The 15,104-nt window shown below is 34.9% G+C and overlaps 2 protein-coding genes across 5 annotated transcripts; both read right to left on the reverse strand.

Moving 5' to 3' along the window:
* Positions 1–36: 36 nt before the first annotated feature.
* On the reverse strand, positions 37–2,511 carry LOC135682468 (G protein-coupled receptor 26-like). Its single transcript, XM_065197370.2, has 2 exons — positions 2,372–2,511; positions 37–1,129 (listed from the first exon to the last, which is right to left on the reverse strand). The coding sequence occupies exon 2, from the start codon at positions 1,079–1,081 to the stop codon at positions 140–142; it is 942 nt and encodes a 313-aa protein (XP_065053442.2). The 5' UTR covers positions 1,082–1,129; positions 2,372–2,511; the 3' UTR covers positions 37–139.
* Positions 1,674–14,969, reverse strand: LOC135682466 (IQ calmodulin-binding motif-containing protein 1-like). Of its 4 annotated transcripts, none has more exons than XM_089113177.1 (15): positions 14,833–14,969; positions 13,605–13,751; positions 12,842–12,934; positions 11,690–11,886; positions 11,213–11,306; positions 9,765–9,864; positions 8,720–8,815; positions 8,054–8,131; positions 7,049–7,157; positions 6,285–6,515; positions 5,906–6,076; positions 5,186–5,317; positions 4,385–4,429; positions 3,838–3,949; positions 1,674–2,609 (listed from the first exon to the last, which is right to left on the reverse strand). In XM_089113177.1, exons 2-15 carry the CDS (start codon positions 13,702–13,704, stop codon positions 2,383–2,385), a joined length of 1,785 nt encoding a protein of 594 aa, XP_088969303.1. In that variant the 5' UTR covers positions 13,705–13,751; positions 14,833–14,969; the 3' UTR covers positions 1,674–2,382. The 4 variants fall into 4 exon arrangements, with proteins under 4 accessions (XP_088969303.1, XP_088969304.1, XP_088969302.1 ...); XM_089113178.1 differs by having other exon boundaries at positions 13,605–13,748; positions 14,833–14,947; XM_089113176.1 differs by having other exon boundaries at positions 14,771–14,913.
* Positions 14,970–15,104: the final 135 nt, after the last annotated feature.

Consider the following 15,104-nt stretch of genomic DNA (forward strand, 5'->3'; position numbering starts at 1 on the left):
CCCACTTGCAGTAGACCAAAGAAAGAGAACCAAGAATTAACATATTTAATGGCGTATTAATGACTGAAAACTGAGTACATATCAGACCAAATTAAGTATTCACAAAAACGCATACAGACAGGTATATACTCCAAATCTGTCACATTTGCTGGGCACCACTTCTTGAAATGTTTGAAGTTCTAGAAGTATCAGATGGCCCAATAGCTCTACGCTCTTTACAAAATAGTTTCTTTAACGATTTTCGTACATCTCTTTTCAAGAAAACATACAGAAAAGGATTAAGCACGTGGTTCAAATGGAAAAGAGACGTTCTTGCTCTAATGTATAAATGATCTTCTTTGACATCACGTGATATTACAAACATCAGACTTGATATAAGATTTGGCAGCCAGCAGACGGTGAAGGAGCCAACCAGCAACAGGCAAAGGTACGCTGTTTTATGGGTACGACGTCGAAGGTGACGATGAACAGATCCATCATCTCCAATAGTTGTGCTACGAATATGACGTATTTGCCGGCGCACTTGCTTGAAGATTATCACATTGGCTGACAGCAAGATAGCAATTCCCGCTAACGAGACAATAATCAGTATATAATGAGCAATGTCTGCGATCTTGAAGGGATGCTTGTACCCAAAAAATGACGATAACATGGCAGCTATTGAGAGCAGTAATACAGCAATCCAGAAACATGCAATAGCGAAATTTGCATTTCTACTGCTCATGATCTGCTGGTATTTATATGGAAATTTGACAGCATAAAACCGATCGACTGTGACTAATATAAGGGCGATAGTATATGATATAAGTGAAACGATGAAAAACGAAGATAGAAACAGGAATCTTTTCACAGAGTTGATATTATCACCCTTCTTTGAAGATAACGCAAGAAGCATTCCCGTGACAGCTAGCAAGAAGTTGGTCATCATGAAGTTAAACAGAAGTCGATTTGACGGCAGCTGTCGAAACTCACGATTGTGTATGAAGAGCACAATAATTACGATGCTTGAGAAGATTGAAATTCCAATAAGAACCGTGTCAACGATCAGGAAGAGAAGATTCACGTCTATAGTGCCAGCCATTTATAGCAAGAGCAATGATTCGATTCGGCATGTAATTGAAATCTGTAACTAACATAAAATATGAGTCAAAACATCTTCCATTCCCGTGCAAGTTAGACTGCTAAACAATCGGAGCCCGTTAGCTGTTGATTATACGTTTTAATCACTTGCAAAACGTTTTCCAATACAAGTTCTATCAATCATCCAATTTGAATCGAAAAACTTCCTTCAAACATCAAAGACGAAAGATTTTCTAAATCACCAAGGGTCTTGCATCAACACTAGACAGAAGACAATAAATAAAGTCATGGGAATGATGTCTTCAAAGAGGTTAGCTGATTCTCTTGTCACGATGGTATACAAGCTTGAAGGATGCTTCCACTTTTTAAAACAATATCAACAATGCCAAAGACTGCCAAACCATGTATGACGTAGTTATTGGCTATTTAACTTGAGAAGTCCCACTTGATATCGGTAATCAATGACCCAACATTTCAACAGGTGTCCTACTAATGAGCAACCCGATAATCATCGAATTTCGTATTGCAGGTCAAGGCAGGAGGGCGAAATTTCCTGTGTTGATCGTCACAAAAATTCAAACAAAACAGTGGAGTACCGCTTTTTGCGTCTCTTCTATGATATTATCATTCAAGATACAAAACAAACGAAGAAGATTTGAGAGAAATAGCGCAAACTAGAAAGAGCGATTGGCAATTAAAGTAATCTAGCATCCAGGGGATATTCGGCAGCATTGTGTGACTCCACAGGTATCAATAGAAAAACCTGAATTCGCAAACTACATTTCAGCATGTTTACATTTATTCATATTATACAGGTGAGATTATTTCCAGCGGACAGCAGATACAGCACGAAAATGATGATAATAAGGTTGGAAAAACGCTAGAATGACACGGCCAAATAGAATGTTCTCTTCAAGAAGAGAGAAGCAGTTTTGAAACCTTAGCAAAGACCATTCATTCATGATAGTTAAATCTCTTTAAATTTGAATTAAAATTTGCGCTGTATACCAATTTTTGCAAATGGAATTAACCAAAGTGAAATTTTTCCAAGCAACGAAACATACCAAATGCTGATTTACATTTTGAGCACAGTTTATGTTGCTTATTAAACACTATTATAAATATAAATACATGTAAAAGATGGGCAACATCAATTCAATGATGACTTCCAGCACATCTCCCTCAATGGTAGTAAGCAGAATGTACTTATCCCAATAAGTATAAAATAAGTGGTGGCATTCTTACAGTAGGATTTACATACATATTCCTTGGCTTCTCAAAAAAAAGTTACCTCGGCAATACTCAAAATTGTTTCTCTGCCTCATCAGTCAGCTCGCCTTCCTTCAGCCTCTCTTTGAGCTTTGCAATATCTACGTCCTCGTTTTCTTCCATTAGAGATTGCCACCATGGCTGTTTCTGTTTTCTGAGCACCTCGTTGTGCTGGCGTCTTGCAGCAACAGCAACTGGTACAGAACGAGACGAGAGCATTTCCACGTCTTTTTTAGTCACTTCCGTCAATTTGGGAGTACCTTAAGCGAACATAAAAAATTTCACCAAGCTGCCTGGACTACCTTAACAATACATACACCTTAAACCTAAAGTGGTTTAGTTTTTCAAAGAAAAGGTTCATTAAAAGAAGTCTGCATCTAGCGCAAATCTAGCTGAATGCTACTTAATGCTGCATTGATAAAAAGATTTTCAAAAATTTCAGGCATATTATAGACAGGTGAACAGCTGCCTGGTAATTGCACTAATCTCGAAACTCGGCGTACCAGCTTAAAGCCGTTCTGTTCTACCGGTAAACAGTAATTTTCATTTGGCAGCATTTATATGCTTCTAAGGCCAAACTTTTGCTGCAAATATGACAACAGATTTGGATTTCTAGGCAATGATAAAAAAGCTGTTGTCAATGCCATGTCATGAAAAATTTTAGTGATGATTTGCCTAACTTTTCGCTCTGCTGCAATGTTTATCTGTGAATCAGCTAAAAAAGCTTTGGGCCTTAAAGTGCCTATTCCTTTCTATTCCTTATGGTTCTCAATTTAAAAGAAAATCTTCTGCCACAAAGAGAATTTCTTCCATTAAAGATTCGAGATAGTTCCAGGAATCTAGTGAATTGTCGATATCAATCATATCATTATTTGCACAATAGATAATTCGTGAAAGCAAATGCTGACAGTGTAAAAGAGTAGGGGTAGTTTCGTCATAAAAATTTGCTTTCGGTCTTTTGGAGCAAATTATTTCAATGGACATTTAAAAAAAATCGCACTTATAAGAAAGCGGTAGGGAACATTGACTCCATCCTTTTCATATCACTGCAATTTTGACTTTGCTTCGAAACATGAGAACAAATCCAAGAAAACAACAGAAATCCTTTAGCAAAATGTATGTCCTTTATTGGTTACATCATTTCTAAGGGATTTTATTGCTTTTGCACACTTAGATACAATCTTTGGTGTTTTTCGGATAATTAGTTTCGAATTATAAATTCTAAACATTTATCATCAATTTTTTTTATAGAACTCTTTCCTACAGACAAAATATACGCTTCACGAATGAAAGTTAATTGTTGCAGCTTCTTTGCAGAAGAGATTAAGCAGGATAAATAAGGGAAATAAACATTTGTTAATTCCAAGCGTAGCTCAGTGATTGTATAGCAAGCAGAACACGTGACAAGGGCTAATAAAGCTACAAATTCTCAAAGCCAATAAAGCTACAAGTACTATATAGAGCATAACGATTTACAATCTGACTTACTCAAAAACGTTTCGCTGTCAACATCAAGCTGTGCCAGTAAAGCCTTTCTTCTTTGGTGGCTTATTCTCTCCATACGAAGGCCCATTACATGGTTGTTTAGCATGGAAAACATCTAAATGATGAAATACTACAGTCTTAAGAAAACAAGCAACAATACTTTAGGTGAAGACACTAAAATAAAGATCCATGGGAAAGGAGGCAGAAACAAAAGATAACAGCAGTGGCCTTGCAAAATTTTTGTTCAACAGGCAAGCATTCAAACATTCAGGATGATGACTCTCTACACACTGTTAATGCGATATGTATTGAACTGTCTCTCCCTGATCGGGAAACAAAGCTGGACCTCTTTGTAATAATGTTATCAAGGAGAAAAGCTAGGTAGTGTTATTTTATGTCATCATGTCATTTCTAAAGACTCACAAGACTTTGAGCGCTTTTAACTCAATAAAAATGAGATTTATTTGTGTAGCCGTTTCCGATTTATGTCGTTTAAAGTGTTTATACAATGTCTTCCACAAAAATTATCGTAAGCAAAAAAATAACTTGCCTTTTCATTGAGCTGTTGGAGCTCATCAAACGGCTTCGACTTCACCTGGAAATTTAAGAAAAACTGAAAATTTTTAGAGCAATCAAGCTTGCCAATATCGTAGGAGCACTAACATTGTATAACTTTCAAAAGATTCTGCCCATATCCTGGATATAGCGTTGCTTCGTATCAATATCAAATCGTTGCCAGCGAAACTGAACATTTTATATAGATTCGAGCACCTCGGGAGCCTTGGGTAAATCGATCGAGTAAATCGGTTGGGTATTTCGGACAGCTTTGGTACATCGGACACCTATTGACAAGGATTTATCTATAAGGAAAATAACTATACAAAATCAAAAGCTTTTTTGTAGATCTGCATCAAGCCCAAGAAGGCGATTACACGACACCGCCTTCGTTCAATATTGTTTTCACCAGGGTCCTACCTTAAAACCACATCCCCGGGAAACTTTCATGCAAAAGGAAGGCCAATATGTAATAATATTTTGCCGTACCCATCAATGACATATGTCGTACTTCAATGAAATCGATCTTACTAGATTTGTTTCTCCCTCATTGAATCTGCTGGATCTTGCTAAGTAGTAGTATTGAAATTCATGTCTTTCAACCCTGGTTTTAAATTTATCTTTAAAAATCAATGGTAACGCAAATATGGTAAATAAGGCAAAAAGCTGTTATTACCTAAAGGTTTGAGAAAAATAAGGCTTTTTTGGTATAAGATCATGACTTATACATTAAGAGCACCTGAAAATAAAATCACCACAAATCACATGGAAGCGACGTCCAAGAGCAAATACAAACCTCGTATTTTTCTCTCATTTTTGCAATAAGGTTTTGCAGCAAGGCCCTACGTTCATCAGTAAGTCCATGCGGAAAGAGCTCTGTGTGGAATGCACCTTTTTTCGCTCTACATTTGGCAAGCCATTTCCGAACCTATCATGTAATGGAAATAGTCTTACTTTAAATCAATATCCAATCAATACACTACCCAGAAGCAATTGCATTTTACCCATTTAAACAAGCACGGTGAAAAATAAACACCATTTTAAAAGTTTCAGTCAATCAGATCGTTTCAACATCTCACGATTCCTTTAGCACGTTTCATTAGTGCAGCCTAAAACATTTTGACCAACGCAAACATTTTCTTTCTAAAAATTTTTGTTTTACGTTCAAATGGCAAGGTATTGCACTGAATATCAATTAGGTAAATTTGGGTGCCCAGCATTGAAACATGAGGATTTTCTAACAAAAATGGTCCAAAATAAAATGGAAAATTTACTGTTATCATGTCGAGAAAAATGAAGTATAGAAGGAATCGTTTTTATATCGAATAGTAGCACTTATTTACATACCGCTGTGAAAAATTACTACATTTAATTCATTCAAAGTAAAGAATTGCACCAAAGCAGGTACTCAAAGCTTTATTGTTTACATGAAATTGCGTTGTCGATAATAAGAAAGTGCCAATTTCCAGCATAAAACAACTACATATGAAAATCGGGTGAGAATTTAGGATCTTGCCTGTTTTTGTATTTTGACAGCTGCAACAATCCTTCTGTGCTCAGCTAACTGTGGCTGGATCTTCTTCCTAGTCCTGAATCCACGCCATCTTGATTGTATCTTCGACGCAGCGTCGAATTCTACGCGTTCCAAAAACGTGTTAACTGTTTTGGCAGGAATGTTTTGGATGATCTAAAAAATGAAAATAAACTCAGGAGGAACTGAAATGATTTTCTTAGTAGGAGTAAATTCCAGCAAAATGCTCATAGCCTCGAGTAAGATTTTGAATGCTATTTTCTCAAGAATCGACAACCTTATGACACTAGTAGGACACAAAAAGCAAGCCTGAAGAATCAAAGATGCAAATAGTAAACTCTGGTTTAAATTGGTAAACACAAACCTGCAACTGCTTGGTCCTAGATGACAAAAATTCATTTCTTCGTCTTGACTTCTCAATTTCTTCTCTTTGATGTCTTTCTTGATCCTGTGTTTTTTCTTGTTCTGTTCTTTTCCTCTTTTCTCGATACATTCTTTGAAAGATGCCAATTGCTTTATTAGCTTTACTCAGTTTCTTCCTTGTCAAATGTCCACGATAGACAGACTGAATCAGAGCGGCAGCTTCATTTAGTTTCTAGAAGAAAATATAGGAACAAAGTGCAAAGACAGAAACGAAATTCAAAACGGTAGTTGATATTACAGACACCACGACGTTCTAGAGTTTACAATCCCAGTGTTGTTTGATGTCGATACCTCCAATGAATATACACACAGCTCCAACTTTGAACAGGAAGGTGGTAAGGAATTAAAGACGTTTGGATCTATATGACTAGGTAATGTGTAGGGAAAATAGGTCGAAAAAATAACACTTAGAAACATATCATACATGCCTTAAAGCTGCTAATCGATCATTGTTTTTGCGATCAGCAGTGAGCGTCTTTAGAAGAAGTATAAAATCTTCCCTTGATATGATATCGTTTGAATTGAAAATACTGCATACATTCAGGTGATATGGGGATGGTTTAATCGTTGTTTCAGCTGCAACATGCACAAAAGCATCACAGTTAGGGCTGGACACACGCAGCAGCTGTGCCATAAAGAGCAAAAATTATATCCACGTTCAATCTGGTTGAAAAAAAAGCAAAGACTTAGCAGACAAAACCATACCACTATTTCCAGTTGTTGAGCTGATTTAGCCTCTAGTACTGTGGTCAGTCTTTGAAGGTCACTGTCAAAGCCGCGGCCTTTCCATTTGCGTAAGTATGATCTTAAGCCTCTGCAAAAGACATCGTATTTTGAAACTAAACCTTGAATTCTGATGTTATTAACTCAATCTCAAAAAAATATATTTTAAATAAGCCCATTATCAGTACACGACTTTAAAATATACATTATGCACAAAGATACTTTAGTCTCCAAGGAAAAAAGATGTCTAAAATAAAATTTACTTGCTACTCATGGGAATCAAATTTGTCTTGTGGCAAACAAGTAAAATTACAAGAGAATCAAAAGAAACAGAAAAACAAAAGTATTCTTTAAACTAATTTAAAAAATAGCAGGTCACTGGAGTAAGCATTGCGGCAAGCGAGGGAAGTGGCAGACACCCTTTAATGAACCAATGCAAAAGAAATAAGATTACATGTTTTGAAAGCTAAATTTGATTACAAATATAAAAAAATAATATTTAATAAGATCAGACAGTTCTGAATTTCAAAAGATGCTAGCAAACAAGTCTTTGCCGGAAGAAAAAGCTCTAACGGAGCCAAACACTATGCGGTTACAACAAAATGTACTATTTCCCTTTATCATGTAATTATATACAATAATATTTCAATGTAAGAGGACAACAGCTTCCACAGGGAAAAATGTGCAATCATATCTCGATGTACTTGCACTTGCAAATATTGAGCAAAGCAAGAAGTTTCTAGGCTTTTGTATAAACTTTGCCGTATTTTTCTTACTATTTTGTTCTTAAGTGAGTTTTTCACAATGTTTCACAGCATTCTTTATAAGACGTTTTCTTAAAATTGCGCAGAAACTAGTTGTCAACAAATTTCCGACTACACTTATTTTGAAAAAGGTAGTGTTAGTAGACGTGACTCTGATTTGAATTTTTTTAAACCAAAATTTAAAAAGATTAAGATAAACAAATAAATAGTTTGGATGCAATACCTGTAGCGGCGAGAGGAAAGCAAATCCAAGAGAAGAGAGTATAAGTCAATGCAAAGTAACAACACACGCATTGCAGAACTGTCGAAAGAAGGAAATTGATAAAGAAAAGGTATGAATGATAACATACTTGGTAACTAAACCACATGAGCAATAAAGCCTCTTTATAACAAAAGGAAGAGCAGCTGTAGGGCAGATGATGTCTATATTCGTAAAATTTACCCAATTCGATAACAAATATATTCCATCAAAGGTGATTAGGTGAAATTAGAGCTTTTGTTATATCTTGAATTGTACGGCCCGATGTCAAATTTTAATTGAAGTTAAATGACTGTACATGACTTGATTTAATCAATCTTTTCATTATTCATGCAAAAAGTCCCGTCATCTAGTGTATACTTCAAAAAAACATTTATTTAAAATTCAAATATAATAAAGGCTAAAAATGGGTGCTTTACTTCTTGGAAGGCGTGTTTTCATTAGCATTTAACTTAACAAATGTCAATTTTTAACAGGCACAGAGTACGAAGTTCCTTGAATAAATTGGGATTTCATTCCAGACCTTAGCTTGCACACTTCATATGGAAAAAATAATAACAAAAAGGCTTTTGCATGAATCCTCTATCTGTTTCGATTGCTAACTTAAAAAACAACCAGAAAGAAAAGTACCTGGCGACTGAAACATGCTGTGTTGAGAAAATTTTGAAGACAATCTCATCAATTACCCCGTGAAGTCGTGATTGACTAAGGTCTGCTAAGCAGTTCCTGAAAATCAATCAAATCTTTATCAGAAAATGACATTAACAATAAACATTGACAAGCCTAAGAATTTTTGTGTGGATAATAAATAGTGAAAGCTATAAGGTAAACCTATTATACTGCTAATTTCTCTAAAACGTGAAAATTCACTGATCGAAAACAGTTCAGTCAAAACGACCGGTCTTACGTCAAGATGGTCTTACGTGGACCATTTGTCTATCTCACAGTACACATATGTCTACTTTTAGAGCTTAGTTATCGCGCTTGACTACAATGCTTGCTTCTTCAAATATAGTTTTGACCCATGATTTTTCGCTTGCTTCCGCCACCCTCCTGTGTCAAATAGGCATCAGGATAGCAACGCAGGGAAGGCATCAAACCGCACAGCTAGAAAAAGTGCACTCTCTGCCTACAGACGATTCCCCTACCTACGAAGTGTAAAGAAATTGAATGGCTCTTAATTTGTCATAAAATTTCATAAACTTTGATAAAACTTTGATAAACCAATTTTTTTTCGACTAATTCTCGTCGAATGAGTCTATTTCATTGATGGCCCAGATAGCAAAAGCAATATAATACCACAAAAGCAAAGATCAAACCTTACAAGATGATGGTGTTAAAAAATTAAGGACATGTTTTTGGTGGACTTGCAATCCCTGAAGCTCGATTGCTGAGATCTTGAAACACAACGCAACAAAAAACTAAATATAGAGAATATGTTTTCTAGCGCATGAAAATTTCAAAAGAACGGCCATTTTTCACAGAATCATTCAGTATCTTCTATTAATGATTCAATTTTCATGAGAATAAAATTATCATGATCTTATAATCTTCATGTCCTTGTTTGAACTTTCATTGGTTTACATGAAGGTTGTAGCACGAAAGAGTTTCACAGAAGGTCAAATCTGCATTTGAAGAAAAAGCTAAAAATAAAAGAATCAATTTAAAAACATACATGTCAGCTCGCAGAATGTTCTGAGTTAGAATCATCATAATCAAGCAAGTTTGTTCTTCCTCTGTCATTAGCAACTGCATGTACTTCTTTGAAGATATCACTAAACAATTGAAGATTATGAATGAGAGCAGTAAAAGATGACAAGAGATACTTGGCAGCATAGGTCAGGAGATAACTGGCAAGATAACTGTATCTTCCCAGACAAAATTCACAGAAGAACATAAAAGGACTTTAACTAGAGGAACAAAAGGACAAAAGGATCTATGTTGATATCAAAACATGATTAATTCTAGCAAAATTTTGCTATTGATTCAAACAGAAGCTTTTTGATTATCGATAGATGATATAGGGTAAAAAAGCAACATCCAAGGTAAGAGATCAGAAATGGTGAAACAGAGTACTTCTAAATATCTTCTTCTAGCTACATTTTATCTTTGGAATGATAGCACTGAATCACTGGAAATCAACCGGCATTCTCACATGACATCAATGCATCATTGACAATATACTTTTAAAATTTGCAAAATTATATTAAACTCATTGCAAATCGCGGCAGAGATATAGGACATGAAAAAACTGAGTCTTGCTAACAGATTAATAAGAATCAAGAACAAATTGCAGTTAATTGATAGGGAAACAGCCTGTGCCCATGTGGCCATATCTCACCCAATATTTGACATAATTAACTGATGCTAGAGATGTTTCAAACTGCTCTTGCAGGTTATACAGCTCTATGTCCCACAATCTTTCAATGGAATTTTCCATCAATTCCTTTGGCATTAGCCCCCCACTTTTTGCAAAATATGCAAAATATTAAGTAACAAACAACTACCAACAAAACCCCCTTTAATGGTTTTAGCTCCCCCCACTTGTTTAGACCCCCACTTTTCTCAACACTCTGCGGTGCCTGTACATACCACACCGCACAGCCTTTTGTTAACTCTGAACAGTTAACTGGGACAAAGTGCCTTTTATTTTTACAATTTTTGAATTTGGATATGACAACCCAAAAGAGAATAAAAACATATACCACATGCACTACCAATTACATGTTCCATAATATGGCAAATAAATTGCCACTCTTCCATTATCATATCAATGTTACTTGGTTTCTATTCTAATGAGCTTAGCCAAAATAAATGCAACCTGGTAGCAAACTTCAAATCTTTCATTAACCATATCTGAACCAATATTTAACATATTTAATTGATTTGCCCTTGAGTTATTTTGATTTCAGATTCCTTTAGGTTATATGATTAAAAGGAAAATAATTCTGAAAATAGATTGTTTATTTACTTCAACCATATAGAGTTCAAATAGATTTCTGAGAATTTATGAATGATAGCTGATCACTTTGACTGACCTAACTGAAATGAGATTTGCTACAATCTCATGGGGTTATTTTGATAAACAGTCAATTAAATTCAAGTATACCTTCAAGGTATTACCTTGCAATGCTAGAAATTTGTAATTCTCAAACAACTTTGTCAGTGACTGCAAAACAACTCTAAGATCTTGCAAGTGCTGCTTTTTTTGAGTGCCCTGAAAAAAAGATTGCAAAATAATCATTGTAGTGTCATTCGGTATTGGAAGATAAATGTCAAAAAACTTGATCCTATGACTGATTTTGATAGAAAGTATTTTCCGATTAAATTTGGTGACAGTTGGGAAAAATTTAGAGATGGCATTATCAGACTGTAAAAACTCATCAAAACTTACTGTTCTGCGAATACTAGTAAAGAAGAATAAATGATTGCTTAGGGCATATCAAGTAGCTTGCACAGGTAAGATTTTGTTTTTGTAATTATGACTACATTGCTAATGAATGTTGAACTAAAAATATAACACAATTTACAGAAGCAATAACTTAAAACACATGCTATTTTAAAAGAGAAAGAAAAGGTCAATTAATAGCTAATACGTACATCAGTTTCTTCAATCACCTTAGCCTGAATCTTCTCTGATATGTTAAGCATTGATTCTACCACATCAGGAAGAAACTTTTTTTGAAACTCAGCCTTTTTTTCGGGGACATAACCAAGGCATGCTGAGCAAATTATGGTTGATAACTCTGCTGCAGTATGCCAACAGCCTTCTATGCTGCTAAAGTCCTGTTTGAGGGCTATGCATGAGAAAATAAAAAATGGTTTAAGTCCTATATATATTGCCTAAAAGTATTTATTTTTAATCATATTCTTGCAGGCCTTTTTGTAAGAAATAGTCCACGTGGGTAGCTCGCTTGTGTAATTTCTCTTGCGCAAGCAATTACTCTGATAATGATAACAATGATCCTGTTATAAGGTACCCTTTTGTTTGAGGTAACATCAAATAAAAAAAAACTGTTAACATGAACTGAAATGCACTCCAAGAAAGACTAAATCCCTTTTATAAGTGTGCTTCATTTATAAACTTTATGTACATCAGGAAGGTCATATACATGTTGTTGCCAGATGATGGCAAAATGTTGTTCCATGCCTTTTTAAAAATGCTTTAACTGCCCAGAAAATGCCCCAAGTGCTATTGTAGCTCAAAACTAAGTACCTAAAGTATTCTGACACATTGGATGTGGCATTGATTTTCAAATGCATCTTTTCATTGAAATGTGGTTAAGTCAGCTTACTTATACTTCCTTGTTTTAATATACTAGCTTTTTATTGTCTGGGTTTGGGTTGAAAAATGACTTGAGTTGTTTTAATTGAATTGATAAGACATTTATTCCACAAAATTTACCTTTTTGCGAGAGGAAGCAGATGCTCGCATGGTTAGGTTTGCGGGAGTGATCGCTTGTGTCAAACAAAAAGGCCTGTTCTTGATAAAAGTTTATAAAATAATGTTTGACAATGTGCTATGACATTGGTTAGCAAAAACTAACAAAGAAATGCAAAAAAGATAGTTATGTTGAACATAAATCTGTTTTGGATCAAAATCATAAAAATAATTATAATTTCATTCCTTGATATTGATTATAAAATGATAGCAATTCCATAAGCAACAAAGGGCTCTCATACTTAATAATTAGGAACTGTTCCAAACACCTTACTATTCTAAAAATACATGTCTACTTTATAGGTGCATACCAAGATATGTAACATAAGTAAGGTCGTAATTCCAAAGGTCAACTCTTATTTGTCTTGCTTCGGGAGTACCAATGATATAACCAGCAAGGATGCCTAGAAGAGATCAATTTATATGAGATACTTATGAGAGCAACTGAGGCAATTATCAAGTGATATTAAGTAGCCGAAGGCCCTTGCAAATCAGTTGAAGCAAATTTTATTTTTATTCTTTTCCTTCCTTCCTCAATCTAAATGCAAGAAAAATGCATGGTGCTATAATATTAACTAAAAAGCAGAAACCAAACAGTGTAAACATCATCTGAATGATCAAAACAAATATTGCAACTTCCAAACATAGGGACAGGAGTATGCTCAGAGGTCATAAGACAGCAAGTTGAATATCCAATCAAGAAAACTAAAAGCAAAAAAACTGCACAAAAGAATATCCTGCTAAGGGAAAGTTATGTTTTGGTATTTGTATTTGTTTCTACCTAGCATCTGAAGGTAGTTTTTAGGACAATGAGAAGCTTATGCTTATAGAGCAGTGTCCTGGTCCTTCCTCTCGATGTGACCATACCTCCTGAATCCTATGCTGGAATTTCAGAGAGCTGGCGACTCTCCTCACTCTGGGTGAAAGTTTGGTCATACGGAAAGTTTGAAAGTGCTTCTAACAACTGAGCCATCCTCACACCTAATCCATAGAAAGTTATGTTAAAAAGGAAAGCCACCTAATCCATAGAAATAAACATCCCTTGAAAGCAACACAGAGCATTGGTTTTGTCACCTTTGAGACCCAGTAATAATAATGGCACATTGGCATCACTGGTCTCTGCAACTTCTGCAGCTATGTGCAGAATTCGTCTGTCAGATGGCAGTGAGGTCATTTTTCAGGACTTGGTGCAATGAAAAGCTTATTTGAGCACATCATCTTCTGAAACAAGAAATAAGCTTTTAGTTTTTTAAATATATTTGTTTGAAAAAATCACAAGTAACCATGAACTAGCAGTTTTCGTATCATTTACAAGAAACAAAGCTTCCCCACCAAGATATAAACAGAAAGTTTAATTATGCTAGGAAAGTAATATTTATTCATACTTCTTCTCTCTCCTGTGCTAATCTTTATAGCTTTGCAACATTCTATTCACATCAACTCCAATATCAAACATATTAGGCATAACCATTTAATACATGCCACATTTAATACACAAATTCACACATGCTCTGTACCTAAATTCCTTAACATTTTGACTGAATTCATTATCCTATCAATGACTGCACTGTATTTTTTCATGAACATGAATGGAAGTTGTCAATGAAAAACACATTTATTCAAAACCAATCTTTCAAAAAGGAACCTGACTGTGATCTGTTCTCTCAAGCTCATTATTCCACAAAAATCTAAATGCTGAAACTGTTTTGCAAAATTCAACTCACAAAATTGCAAATTCAGTTTTTATTCAATGTAAACATTTGGTTTTCAGCAAGGTCAAATTTGCTATTTGAAGAACAACCATTTATTAACTTACTATTATGGGATCAAGAAAACTTCACCTTTGAAAATTGGTCAAAATTTTTGGGAAATTGAGTATAATAAACGTTAACACAGCATAATTTTATAGCACAAAGATCTCAATTTTTTTGCTACATTCATAGGGGTATAACACTTAGAAAAAAGAGCCAAAACAAAGTAAAACCTCCAAAGAGCTATTTTTCAGTTCGCATAATTTGCACACAGGGTCAAATTTCAAGGGGATGTGTCTTATTTATGTACGCTAGAAAATATTGTACCACTTTTCAATCATTGCTGTAACTATACATATGATAATATAAATAGTTTCGCAACATAAATATGTTTTCTTATATGAAAACAGTCTGAACTCTAACTGCACGCAAGGGATTTCTGCCCTTTGAAATTTTTATAATTTCATCAAATACCTAATTAACACTTACATTTCGATCATAGATAAGCCTAGATTGCAATTTGTTTCAAATTTTAGTTTTTTGCATCATACTTGCGTTCTGTTTTCACTTCCTCTAAAGTTTAAGTTTACCAGTTGTTGCCGCTGGATTGTTTTACTTTATGTATGCATGGTTGTTTCAATTCTCCTTCGCAGCGGCGTCCATGCGACGTATCATTCTGAATCGCAACATATTTTGGGAACAGAAATGCTGTAACTTCATGCAGTTACAAAGAAGAAGAATATTTCAATTATTTTCGCCAATGAATAAAAAACCTGCTCAAAATAAAAAAAGGTAGACACATGGACTAATAGTGACACGAACA

Source organism: Rhopilema esculentum, chromosome 16 (assembly GCF_057945365.1).
Source record: "Rhopilema esculentum isolate cy_ngs chromosome 16, ASM5794536v1, whole genome shotgun sequence".
Taxonomy (NCBI): Eukaryota; Metazoa; Cnidaria; class Scyphozoa; order Rhizostomeae; family Rhizostomatidae; genus Rhopilema; species Rhopilema esculentum.

What these genes read in the sequence shown, in the direction of transcription:
- LOC135682468 (XM_065197370.2), bottom strand. Translation starts at nt 1,081, where the DNA reads ATGGCTGGCACTATAGACGTGAATCTTCTCTTCCTGATCGTTGACACG.
- LOC135682466 (XM_089113177.1), bottom strand. Translation starts at nt 13,704, where the DNA reads ATGACCTCACTGCCATCTGACAGACGAATTCTGCACATAGCTGCAGAA. An exon ending in TACTTATGTTACATATCTTG is followed by an intron (nt 11,887 to 12,841) that starts GTATGCACCTAT and finishes TCTCATGCATAG; the next exon opens with CCCTCAAACAGGACTTTAGC. An exon ending in CAGCATGTTTCAGTCGCCAG is followed by an intron (nt 8,132 to 8,719) that starts GTACTTTTCTTT and finishes TTCTTTCGACAG; the next exon opens with TTCTGCAATGCGTGTGTTGT.